At 44.4% G+C, this 13784-nt stretch overlaps 1 protein-coding gene across 3 annotated transcripts in view; it reads left to right on the plus strand.

Annotated features, from left to right (window-relative positions):
* Nucleotides 1-13784, plus strand: part of abcc4 (ATP binding cassette subfamily C member 4 (PEL blood group)) — a 376726-nt gene that overhangs the window by 200242 nt on the left and 162700 nt on the right. For all 3 annotated transcript variants that reach the window (XM_067986483.1, XM_067986484.1, XM_067986485.1), the window contains 3 exons: nucleotides 4395-4535; nucleotides 8863-8900; nucleotides 11863-11960. In XM_067986483.1, the coding sequence (XP_067842584.1) occupies nucleotides 4395-4535; nucleotides 8863-8900; nucleotides 11863-11960 (277 nt within the window). The remainder of the gene's footprint in view (nucleotides 1-4394; nucleotides 4536-8862; nucleotides 8901-11862; nucleotides 11961-13784) is intronic.

Consider the following 13784-nt stretch of genomic DNA (forward strand, 5'->3'; position numbering starts at 1 on the left):
TACATCAACGATTTGGATTTGGGAATTAGAAGTACAAAATTTGCAGATGACTCCAAATTGGGGGTGTAATTAATACTGAGGAAGAATGTTACAAAATACAAGAAGACATTAATAAACTTGCCGAATGGGTGTGTAATTGGCAAATGAATTTCAATATAGATAAATGTGAGGTAGTGCTTTTTGGTAGGAAGAATAAGGAGGCCACATACTGCTTGGATAATAAGAGTCTAAACGGGATAGAGGAGCAAAGGGATCTGGGGGGACAGATTCACAAATCACTAAAAGTAGCGATGCAGGTTAATAAGGCCATAAAAATAAAGCAAACCGAACACTGGGGTTCATTTCTGGAGGGAGAGAATTGAAAACCAGAGAAGTTATGTTCAACTTGTATAGAACCTTAATTGGACCATACTTGGAGTACTGTGCACAGTTCTGATCTCCATATTATAGCATCATAGAAGTTTACAACATGGAAACAGGCCCTTCGGCCCAACATGTCCATGTCGCCCAGTTTATACCACTAAGCTAGTCCCAATTGCCTGCACTTGGCCCATATCCCTCTATACCCATCTTACCCATGTAACTGTCCAAATACTTTTTAAAAGACAAAATTGTACCCGCCTCTACTACTGCCTCTGGCAGCTCGTTCCAGACACTCACCACCCTTTGAGTGAAAAAATTGCCCCTCTGGACCCTTTTGTATCTCTCCCCTCTCACCTTAAATCTATGCCCCCTCGTTATAGACTCCCCTACCTTTGGGAAAAGATTTTGACTATCTACCTTATCTATGCCCCTCATTATTTTATAGACTTCTATAAGATCACCCCTAAACCTCCTACTCTCCAGGGAAAAAAGCCTCAATCTATCCAACCTCTCCCTATAAGTCAAACCATCAAGTCCCGGTAGCATCCTAGTAAATCTTTTCTGCACTCTTTCTAGTTTAATAATATCCTTTCTATAATAGGGTGACCAGAACTGTACACAGTATTCCAAGTGTGGCCTTACGAATGTCTTGTACAACTTCAACAAGATATCCCAACTCCTGTATTCAATGTTCTGACCAATGAAACCAAGCAAGCTGAATGCCTTCTTCACCACCCTATCCACCTGTGACTCTACTTTCAAGGAGCTATGAACCTGTACTCCTAGATCTCTTTGTTCTATAAATCTCCCCAACGCCCTACCATTAACGGAGCAGGTCCTGGCCCGATTCGATCTACCAAAATGCATCACCTCACATTAAATTAAACTCCATCTGCCATTCATCGGCCCACTGGCCCAATTTATCAAGATCCCGTTGCAATCCTAGATAACCTTCTTCAGTGTCCACAATGCCACCAATCTTGGTGTCATCTGCAAACTTACTAACCATGCCTCCTAAATTCTCATCCAAATCATTAATATAAATAACAAATAACAGTGGACCCAGCACCGATCCCTGAGGCACACCGCTGGTCACAGGCCTCCAATTTGAAAAACAACCCTCGACAACCACCCTCTGTCTTCTGTCGTCAATCCAATTTTGTATCCAATTGGCTACCTCACCTTGGATCCCGTGAGATCTAACCTTATGTATCAACCTACCATGCGGTACCTTGTCAAAGGCTTTGCTAAAGTCCATGTAGACCACGTCTACTGCACAGCCCTCATCTATCTTCTTGGTTACCCCTTCAAAAAACTCAATCAAATTCGTGAGACATGATTTTCCACTCACAAAACCATGCTGACTGTTCCTAATCAGTCCCTGCCTCTCCAAATGCCTGTAGATCCTGTCTCTCAGAATACCCTCTAACAACTTACCCACTACAGATGTCAGGCTCACCGGTCTGTAGTTCCCAGGCTTTTCCCTGCCGCCCTTCTTAAACAAAGGCACAACATTTGCTACCCTCCAATCTTCAGGCACCTCACCTGTAGTTGTCGATGATTCAAATATCTCTGTTAGGGGACCCGCAATTTCCTCCCTGACCTCCCATAACGTCCTGGGATACATTTCATCAGGTCCCGGAGATTTATCTACCTTGATGCGCGTTAAGACTTCCAGCACCTCCCTCTCTGTAATATGTACACTCCTCAAGACATCACTATTTATTTTCTCAAGTTCCCTAACATCCATGCCTTTCTCAACCGTAAATACCGATGCGAAATAGTCATTTAGGATCTCACCCATCTCTTGTGGTTCCGCACATAGATGACCTTGTTGATCCTTAGGAGGCCCTACTCTCTCCCTAGTTACTCTTTTGCCCTTTATGTATTTGTAGAAGCTCTTTGGATTCACCTTTGCCTTATCTGCCAAAGCAATCTCATGTCCCCTTTTTGCCTTCCTGATTTCTCTCTTAACTCTACTCCGGCAATCTCTATACTCTTCAAGGGATCCACTTGATCCCAGCTGCCTATGCATGTCATATGCCTCCTTCTTCTTTTTGACTCGGGCCACAATCTCCCGAGTCATCCAAGGTTCCCTACTTCTACCAGCCTTGCCCTTCACTTTATAAGGAAAGTGCTTACCCTGAACCCTGGTTAACACACTTTTGAAAGCCTACCACTTACCAGACGTCCCTTTGCCTGCCAACAGACTCTCCCAATCAACTTCTGAAAGTTCCTGTCTAATACCATCAAAATTGGCCTTTCCCCAATTTAGAATTTTAACTTTTGGCCAGACCTATCATTCTCCATAGCTATCTTAAAACTAAAATCCCTCCCTCTTGCACCATCTCTCAAGCCACGTTTTCATCCTAGCTATCCTATCATTCCTACTCTGACTAGCCCGTGGCACTGGTAGCAATCCTGAGATTACTACCTTTGAGGTCCTACTTTTTAGTTTAACTTCTAACTCCCTAAATTCAGCTTGTAGGACCTCATCCCGTTTTTTACCTATATCGTTGGTACCTATATGCACCACGACAACTGGCTGTTCACCCTCCCCCTCCAGAATGTTCTGCAGCCGCTCCGAGACATCCCTGACCCTTGCACCAGGGAGGCAATATACCATCCTGGAGTCTCGGTTGCGTCCGCAGAAACGCCTGTCTATTCCCCTTACAATCGAGTCCCCTATCACTATAGCTCTGCCACTCTTTTTCCTGCCCTCCTGTGCAGCAGAGCCAGCCACGGTGCCATGAACCTGGCCGCTGCCACCTTCCCCTGGTGAGCCATCTCCCACAACAGTATCCAAAACGGTATACCTGTTTTGGAGGGAGATGACCGCAGGGGACACCTGCACTGCCTTCCTACTCTTCCTCTGTCTGTTGGTCACCTATTCACTATCTCCCTCAGTAATTTTTATCTGTGGTGTGACCAACTCACTGTACGTGCTATCCACGACTTCCTCAGCATCGCGGATGCTCCAAAGTGAGTCCATCTGCAGCGCCAGAGCCGTCAAGCGGTCAAACAGTAGCTGCAGCTGGACACACTTCCCGCAGGTGAAGGAACCAGGGACACAGGAAGGATCCCTGAATTCCCACATCCCACAAGAGGAACATGACACGGCTTTGGGATCTCCTGCCATGACTTAATCATTAAGTTAGCTTAACACAACTTAACACTTATAGAAAGCTTAACACTTATAGAAAGGATATAAATGCACTGGAGAGAGCGCAAAAAAGGATACACAAGGATGATACCAGAACTGAGAGGGTATACTTATCAGGAAAGGCTGAACAGGCTGGGGCTCTTCTCTAGAAAAGAGAAGGCTGAGGGTTGACCTGATTGAGGTCTTCAAGATAATGAAAGGGTTTGATAGGGTAGACGTGGAGAAAATTTTTCCATTTGTGGGGGAGTCCAAAACTAGAGGTCATAAATATAAGAAAGTCACTAATAAATCCAATGGGGAATTCAGGAGAAACTTCTTTATCCTAAGGGTGGTAAGAATGTGGAATGCCCTACCACAAGGAGTAGTTGAGGCACATAGCATAGATGCATTTAAGGGGAAACTAAATAAGCACATGAGGGGAAACAGGAATAGAAGGGTATCCTGATAAGGTTAGATGAAGTAGGGAGGGAGGAGGATCATGTGGAGCATAAACGCCGGCATAGACCAGTTGGGCCGAATGGCCTGTTTCTGTGCTGTAGTTTCGGTGTAACTCGATGCTTCTGTTATCCGGTATGGTAATAAATTGACGCCGTAAGTTATAGCATGGTCAACAGCGCAATTCAGTGGCTGCCGGAAATCCATCCCTATTGGCGTCACTGGGACGTAAACAGCTTTGTCAATTTTCAGCACCAATAACTTTGTAGAAAGGATATTTAAGGAACTGTTCTAAGTTTGCTGACTGTTATGTAATGCCTTTAGTGGTGTCACATAACTTGCAGCTTGTTTTTTACAACCTTTTAAAGTAATTTTACAGACATTACAAGAATGTGAAAGGTGTAATCTGTAGTTCATCATGTTTCCCTGACAGGGAGAGTCCGTACTCTCAGCAGTACCGGAGGAGAGTCGTTCTGAGGGATCAATTGGTTTTAGAGTTTATAAGAAGTATTTTCTAGCAGGAGCCAATTGCTTTATGGTGTTGGTTGTCATCATTCTCAATTTATTGGCACAGGTGAGTGATCGTCATGTTCATGGAAATTGTAGTAGTTATGGATATTCCTGATGAGGCTTAAAAAACAATGAAATGTCTTCAGAAATTAAATATGTCATTTCTTTTCTTGTGTTTCAAGCAGTAAGTTCTTTTTAAAAACAGAATGTTGCTGCTATGACTTAGGGCTTTTCTTCCCACCTCTGCACAGGCACCTCTGAAGTTCCTCAAAGATCTATCCTTGGCTCCTCATCTACATGCTGCCCTCGATGACATCATCTACAGACATGGGCCAGCTTCCATATGAGTGCTGGCAACACCCATCTTTACCTCTTCACTTTGCTTGATCTTTGTGTTGTTGGACTGCCTGACTGACATTAAATTGTTCACAAGTGAAACTTTCCTCCGACTGAACATTGGGAAAGCTAAACTGAAGTCAATGGGGACCAGGGGGAAAACTCTCAGGCAGATGGTTGTGGTTGTTGGAAGTCAATCATCTCAGCCCTAGGACATCGCTGCAAGAGTTCCTCAGGGCAGTGTCCTAGGCCCAACTATCTTCAGCTGCTTCATCAATGACCTTTCCTCTATCATAAGATCAGAAGTGGGGCTGTTTGCTCATGATTGCAGTGTTAGCTCCATTCGCAATTCTTCAGATAATGAAGCAGTCCATTTCTGCATGCAGCAAGACCTGGACAACATCCAGGCTTGGGCTGGTAACTGGCAAATAGCATTTACGCCAGGCAATGACCATCTCCAACAATGATGTGGAGATGCCGGTGATGGACTGGGGTTGACAATTGTAAACAATTTTACAACACCAAGTTATAGTCCAGCAATTTTATTTTAAATTCACAAGCTTTCGGAGGCTTCCTCCTTCGTCAGGTTTCACATCGTTCACCTGACGAAGGAGGAAGCCTCCGAAAGCTTGTGAATTTAAAATAAAATTGCTGGACTATAACTTGGTGTTGTAAAATTGTTTACAATTGACATCTCCAACAAGAGAGAGCCTAACCACCTCCCCTTGATATTCAGGAGTGTAATGGAAAACTCTCCCCTTGCCTGGATGAGTGCAGCTACAACAACAATCAAGAAGCTCGACACCATCCAGGACAAAGCAGTTCGCTTGATCAGCACCCCATCCACCAGCTTAAACATCCACTCCCTCCACCACCGGCGTACAGTGGTTGCAGTGTGTACCATCTACTGGATGCACTAGGAATTCACCAAAACTTCTTCGGCAGCACTTCCCAGACCCACTACCTCCGCCACCAAGAAGGACAAGAGCAGCAGGCGCGTGGGAACACCACCACCTCCAAGTTCTACTCCAAGTCACACACCATCCTGATTTGGACATATATCGTCGTTCCTTCATCGTCGCTGGGTCAAAATCCTGGAACTGAATACCTAACAGCATTGTGGGAGTACATTTACCATACGGACTGCAGCAGTTCAAGAAGAAGGCCCACCTCCACCTTTTCAGGGCAATAAATGCCTGCCCCTTGCCAGCGACCCACTTCCCAAGAATGAATGTATTAAAAAAATATATCTTGGGCCCTGCTAGCAGCTTCACTCCTTTGCCTCTGATTCCATCCCCTTCCCTGACTACTCATTCAGGTTGTGTAAAACCTGTCACCCTGTTTGACACAAAATTGAGCTTCGAACTCACATTCTACACATGTAGGGGGTGGTGGTGTGTCAGCTTCACCTCTGACTTCTGAGCGGTTCCAATCGCTCCCACTCCCTGGGTTCTAGACCTTGGACTTATTTGGGGGTTGTGACAAAGTGCAGCAGACAACTGGTTTTGGTGCAAGAAACTTTGATTTTTATTCAAGAGAGAAAATACAACACAACAATCTTAACACTCCAATAAAATGGGGAACACTTCGGTACGCACGAGGGAAATTACAGTAGAAAGATACCTCACCCCTTCCAATCCCACTTTACTAGCTAAGTTGGACTCTAAAGGACCAGAGATAATGCTCACCAAACTGATCCTTGACAGTAATTCACCCAGAGCTAAGTCAGGAATAGATCATAGAGTGGAAACTTTGCGGATCTTTGGTTTTCTCCCGAGTTGGTTTTCTTTGCTCGCGGTGGCCCAATATTACCCGGTTGGTTGGTGGTAATATTCGGTTGGTTGTTTCGTAAGGCCCTTGTTGCCGCGAGGTGTCTGATGGTCACTGTGGCTGTTGCTCTGTTTCTTCTTGTGTGTCGGCCTGCTTCTAGAGCTGCTGATCTTCTCTGTTTAACTGCTTTCCTGTTGCCCCCTCGCCTTGTTGAACTGTCGTCTCCCGAGCTGTCGAACTCCTGGCTGAACTGAACTGCTTTGCCCTTGCAGGTCTGGCTGACCGGTTCTCTCACGTAGGGTTCGCTGGTTTCGCTGGAAGCTGCTCTCCTTCCAGAGACAGGCAGAACAAGAGAAGCAGAACACAAGAGCCAGCGAGAGAGAGAGAGAGAGAGAGGTTTCGAGTTTCCACCTCTCTTACAATGGTCTTCGTCACTTAAAAAAAATGGCACTTCATGTCTGTTTGAACAGTTCTTACAAAGTCCTTAAGAATCTTTGAAGGCTTTTGATGGTCCCTCATCATGTTGCAATTGCTTCTCCCGATGGGTCATTGTTTTAATTCCGATTTGATGATCACCTGGTATACAGGCTTCCTTTTGTATCCAACGTCCTAGGTGTTGATCGGTTTTGCTTTAAAACAAAGACATGGCCCCACCATATCTGGAGCAGTTGCCTCTTTCAATGGCCTACTGCCTTTCGAATTAGTGCTGAGTGTTGACCACCTACTGTAGGTTTTGCATTAAAACAGAGACATGTCTGAAGCAGTAATTCTCCCACATTCCACTGTGTGTGTTGTTGAGATTCGTCTGGTGACCTCTCACCTATCCTTCCATCTTAGGATTTTAGTCAATGGCCAAAGTTTTCCATACTCAGGGAAAAGGTGAATTACCAGAATTCTTACAGTCGCCCCTACGAGGAAGCGAGTCCCTTAAAGGATGTGGATTCCTCGAAAAGTACTTTTCCCTGGTTGATGCTTCCTGGTGTGAGTGAGTCGGCCCAATATTTCAGCACCCTGAAATGGTTAGAAAAGAGTCCAAAGTCCTTTTCTTTACGGTTTTTTTCTCCAAGTTTTGGGGGATCTGTGAATTTTGAGAATCTTGCATACAGCACCAAGACTGTATACTACAACCTCTGCAAAATCAACCAACTCTACCTGTAACTGACCACTGCTGCTGAAACCCATATCCACACATTTGTTACCTCTAGACTCAGATTTCTCTAACGTCCTTCTTACTGGCCTTCCCTCCTCCTCTCTCAATACACTCTCAACTTGTTCAAAACTCAGCTACCCATCTATGTCCTGTCCTAAGTCTCACACACCCATCACTCCTGTCTCGCTAACCTACACTGTCTCCCTGTCCCCCAAAACATTGAATTCATACTCATTGTCAAGTCCCTCCATGGCCACGTCCCATACAACTTTGTAGGTTCCTTCGATTTTACATCCGCTCCCAGATCCTATGGTCCTCCGATTTTCAACTTCTGTGCATCCCACCCTATCTTTACTCCACCGTTGCTGGCAGGGCCTTCAGCTGCCTTGGCCCTACTAAGGTGGACATTTCCCTAAACCCCTTTGGCTCTTCTGTCTATCTTTTTGACATGGCTTTCGCTTATCTCTCTTAACTTTTCCATCTCCTGCATATCATCTTGGAATGTTCCAAGTTTCATACCTAGCATTTGCAGCTTTGCTTTTCTCTATCCTGTTTTTGTTTTTTTAAGTGCCTCACCTCCTTAAACTAACCTGGTTACACTATAGAGTTTGAACACTGAACCTTGATTGCAATGCAGTGCAGTGCAATAAGGACAGTCATGGAGGCACTTTAGTTAAATTCAGTTTCATTTACAGTTTTATAATTCAGCGATATTCTTTTCTTGCTCTGTCAGTAATATAGCCTATAATGCACAAAGAAATAGTATTGTGTTGGTTGTAATGCTATAAGGGAGTAAAGATTTTACTTTTTGGCAATTTTGTACCTCTGCCTAACTCAGCTCTATTTCACCTAGCCTCCATCTGCCCCTCTCATATTTTAAAATGGATGCTCAGATAATCTGAGAAAAAACATAATCGTTTAGTTTCCACCGAGAATTTCTGTGACCTTTTTAAAAGTTGAATAGTAAACATAGTTGTGTAAATCTTGGGTGGGGGGGATGAAATCTCATTTGCATTGTATAAGATTGCTATCCTCTGCATTCATTATTGGAGGCTAGGTTTAATCACATGACCTTTTAAATATGAGAATTTACCTTTTCAGTCTGATGTTTAGATTTTGTTTCCCTCTGCTGCAGGTATCCTATGTACTTCAGGACTGGTGGCTGTCTTACTGGTAAGAATTGTTGTCTTGAGATTTACAGTCTGTTTTGAATAGTTGGAGTGATCCTGAATCAGTACTAGGAAGATTATTCACAACTTTGTACCCATTTTGAGTTCTTTTGAGCACCTTTTCAAAGTTTGTGAAACCAAGAAATAGAAAGGTACACACCATGAAAGGGTAAACAAGTAAATGGCAAAGACCTATATGAACCATGACTTCCAGATATATCCCTCCTTTCCCAGAGGTTTATTCACCTTCTGCTGTGTACTTTATCCTGACACCAATGACTTTTAGCCCCGATTGCAAATCAAGCTGCCTATCGTGTAATTACGGATTTCTCCCATAACTGGCACACGTCTGTTCTCCTGAATCATGTCACTATTTTCCCCATGAATGATCCTTGCTCCATTGTGACATGTCAGTGTTCATGATACCCGTCCTGGTCCTTATCAAAGGTGTTGAGAACTGACACTTAACTATTCCTCTTCACCTGTGGGGCGACCAGCTTCTGGAACATATCTTCCAGGGATCTTTTTCCCTGCATATGTGGCAATGTGCAACCAGCTGGTCCTTGAGCTAAGCATTCCTCTGCTCGAAAACAACAACACTTGACACGTTATGCATGTGCACTCCTTCTGAATTCTTCCTTGGATAGCCCACATCATGCATGCTGCATGCATCATAAGTCCCGCTCCTGATCGCACCATTTCTATACTCCCAGCTGATGCGATGTTCACATGTATTCAACTGCTTTTCTTGATTACTTGTCCTGGTGCTACAGATTGGGCCCTATTCCTTATTAACACTGACCTTCTCTCAGTACACACTTGTTCTATCACCACTTTACTCAGTCAGCCTGTCACAACTGAAGTAGACTCTCGCTTGCTTACCAACTTATTTTGCTGCTTCTTTTTATAGTATAGTTGTTTATGTTGTGCTCTTGCTGGCTCCTCGCTTTTTATGAACTTATCACAACTTTAGATTTCTCTTTGTAGAGCATGAGGAGTGCTCAGTTCCCAGGTGCATCGAAGGGACATGTTCCATTAGTTCTCCACCCCACAAAGCTGCCATGGGATATCCTGGGATGCCCCAATCTGATGTAACTGGGCCTGTGGCCAAAATAGGCGCAGGACCTATTTAACTATTAATGAGGCTGGAAGGGGCATTCCTGGGCTTCCGCCTGACTTTCCACTTTGGTTGCCTGTGATGCGTACTTAGAGACTTGATGGTAGGGCTGAAGCTGGGACCCTCCCCAGACCAACGGGTCTTCAGTGTTCCTGGGGCAGCCCAAAGATGACTGGAGAGAAGAAGGTACTTCACTTTTTTTAAAGGAGTCCCCTCCCCGCACCCCCCCCCCCTCCAATCTCGGACAACTTTTGGGTCACACGTCGTTCTGGCTGCTGCTCTTGCAGCAACATTCAGAAGGTCTCGATGCTGGTGGCCCGGGGCCAGGCCTGCACCAGGAGTGTGCCCGGGTCAGGAAAATCATGGGCGTCTCTCCTCTCATCGACGCCTTGGGTATGCCACACCTGTTGTGGGCCCGGAGGAAAATCAGCCCTCTAGTATCTTAATGTTTATTAAGTCCTTTTAAATGTCATTATTTCAACAGAATAATAGGGTAGAATTTCCGCAGGGTTTCTCCCAATCTCCCACTGTAACTTCGGTCTTTTACGAAGTTACTGTAGGGTTTTCACTGATCTTCTGTTGAAGCTGGAGATCAGGCAAACACTGTGGAAATTCAATCCCACTATCTTTTTAGAATTACCTTATACCTTAAATTTATTACCTCTTACACCTTTTACAATTACATTGTTTTTGGTAAGTGCTGAAAACAATCCAGTAATGGATTATTGGGCTTTTAGCAGAGAAGTAAGGGCCCCTAACCTGCACTCACGTTCTGTCCATAATGACTACTTTATCTACTACAGATGTAGTTTGCAAATTGAGGAGCAGAAGTGTTGGGGAAAATTCCAAATCTGCAACCTCTACCACCTGGAAGGACAAGGGCAGCAGGTGCGTGGGAACACCATCACCTCCCAAGTTCCCCTCCAAGTACCACACCATCCTGACTTGGACATATTTCGCCATTCCTTCATCGTCACTGGGTCAATCCTGGAGCTCCCTACCTAACAGCACTGTGGGAGCACCTTCACCACAAGGACTGCAGCCGTTCAAGAAGAAGGCTCACCACCTACTCGATTGCAGCTAGGGATGGCAATAAATGCTGGCCTTGCTAGCAATGTCCATATCTCAAGAATGAATTTTTAAAAAAGTAATTACTGCATGCATCCACTCCTCAACCATAATTTGTTGAACCAGGGGTCTTGGAGCATGCATGAGACCAAGTGTAATCTTCCAGAAACAACATGTGGGATTTCTGTCCTTGTTACATGCTGCACCCTCTTATGTTGCCTGATATGCAAAACCATGAAAATTTTTGTTTTAAAACATTTCCATCTACAAGTTGTTTAAAAAAAATTGAACACTTTAAATATAGACTTGTAATGGTGAAGGAAGCAGACTAGAGGATATTAAGTTGCATTATGGTTGAATTTAAATGTGCTTCTGCTCTAGTAATTTTCAAACTTTTCTGTGTAGAAGACCTTTACAGATGTTAACCTGTACCTTTGAATCCCCTGCAAATATTAACACACTCTTGGGCACTCTCTATAAATAGGGATAGTTTTGAGAATAGTAACAGATACACCGTTCATACTTGAATTATTTCATAAGGCATACATCTTTAAGGGAAAATGTTTTCTTCTACAATACATTTGTAGTTAAGAAACGGTTCTGCACAGTATCACTAGTACTTTGACTGAAAACTGCAATGTTGAGGAAGAACACAAGCATAGTAAGTTTAAACTGGGACGTGAACACTGTGCATAACCAACTAATTCATATAAAAGTATTTATGTCAAGTTTTGCCTCGTTGCCATTCTGTAACGTGTTGTGTTGGTGTTATGTTTTGCAGGGCTACAAGTCAAGAGCAGTTAAATACTACTCGAGTAACTGGTCAGAATAACTCAACCCAGCAACTGGATATTAACTTTTATTTAGGAACATATGCAGGTATAAAGAGAAGGCAGTGTGTGTATTTTTTTTAAAAATCAATAATTAAGTACTATTCCTTCACCGAGAGGACAAGCAGATGGCCTGCTCCCAGGCTTCTGTTGGTACAACTCTGTGATCGTGTCACTAGAAGTTGCATAAAAGAAGTCCAGGTTCATTAACCCTTGAACTATTTTCCCTCCCTCCCCTCTGGGAAAGAGCCCGCGTAGTTGATGAACTTGCAGAATGAATCCACATTCTATAATACTTAGCAGTAGTAAACCCAAGTGTTGACAAAAATGTATATGAAAGAAATGTTTTCAACAGTGCAGATAAAAAGGAAGAACTTCAATCTATGTAGTCCCTCACAACATCCCTTCAGGACTTTGCAAAGTGCATCACAACCATTGAATTACTTTTGAAGTAATCACTGTTATTGTGGAGGCACTCACAATAGCCAATTTACATGCATGATCAAATATCTGTTTTGGTGATGTTGGTTGAAGGAGGAATGTTGGCCAGGATACCAGGAGAACTCCCTGCTCTTCAAAAAATGGGATCTTTTATGTCCACCTGAACCACCAGATGGATGGTTAAAAGGTGGTCCTCTGAACAATGCAGCACTCCCTCAGAAGTGTTAGTCTAAATTATAGGCTCAAGTCCTGCAGTAGGGTTCAAACCTACAACCTTTTGACTTGGAGACAAGAATGCTACCAAATAAGAAAAGGTGATTTCTTGGCTCTCATTTTCACTTAATTAAATATTGAAATAGTCTAATCGTAGAATTCATGCTCCTGACGTAGAATTGCACTCTTTTTTTATTCGTTCATGGGATGTGGGCGTTGCTGGCAAGGCCAACATTTTTTGCCCATCCCTAATTGTCCTTGAGAAGGTGGTGGTGAGCCGCCTTCTTGAACCGCTGCAGTCCGTGCGGTGAAGGTTCTCCCACAGTGCTGTTAGGAAGGTAGTTCCAGGATTTTGACCCAGTGACGATGAAGTAACGGCGATATATTTCCAAGTCGGGATGGTGTGTGACTTGGAGGGGAACGTGCAGGTGGTGTTGTTCCCATGTGCCTGCTGCTCTTGTCCTTCTAGCTGGTAGAGGTTGCGGGTTTGGGAGGTGCTGTCGAAGAAGCCTTGGCGAGTTACTGCAGTGCATCCTGTGGATGGTAGACACTGCAGCCACAGTGCGCCAGTGGTGAAGGGAGTGAATGTTTAGGGTGGTGGATGGGGTGCCAATCAAGCGGGTTGCTTTGTCCTGGATGGTGTCGAGCTTCTTGAGTGTTGTTGGAGCTGCACTCATCCAGGCAAATGGAGAGTATTCCATCACGCTCCTGACTTGTGCCTTGTAGATGGTGGAAAGGCTTTGGGGAGTCAGGAGGTGAGTCACCCGTCGCAGAATACCCAGCCTCTGACCTGCTCTTGTAGCCACAGTATTTATATGGCTGGTCCAGTTAAGTTTCTGGTCAATGGTGACCCCCAGGATGTTGATGGTGGGGGATTCGGCGATGGTAATGCTGTTGAATGTCAAGGGGAGGTGGTTAGACTCTTGTTGGAGATGGTCATTGCCTGGCACTTGTCTGGCACGAATGTTACTTCCCACTCATCAGCCCAAGCCTGGATGTTGTCGAGGTCTTGCTGCATGCGGGCACGGACTGCTTCATTATCTAAGGGGTTGCGAATGGAACTGAACACTGTGCAATCATCAGCGAACATCCCCATTTCTGACCTTATGATGGAGGGAAGGTCATTGATGAAGCAGCTGAAGATGGTTGGACCTAGGACACTGCCCTGAGGAACTTAATGGATGGAAAACCCTGTGATACCCACTGACATCTGAACCTG

This window comes from Heptranchias perlo, chromosome 6 (genome assembly GCF_035084215.1).
Source record: "Heptranchias perlo isolate sHepPer1 chromosome 6, sHepPer1.hap1, whole genome shotgun sequence".
Lineage (NCBI taxonomy): Eukaryota > Metazoa > Chordata > Chondrichthyes > Hexanchiformes > Hexanchidae > Heptranchias > Heptranchias perlo.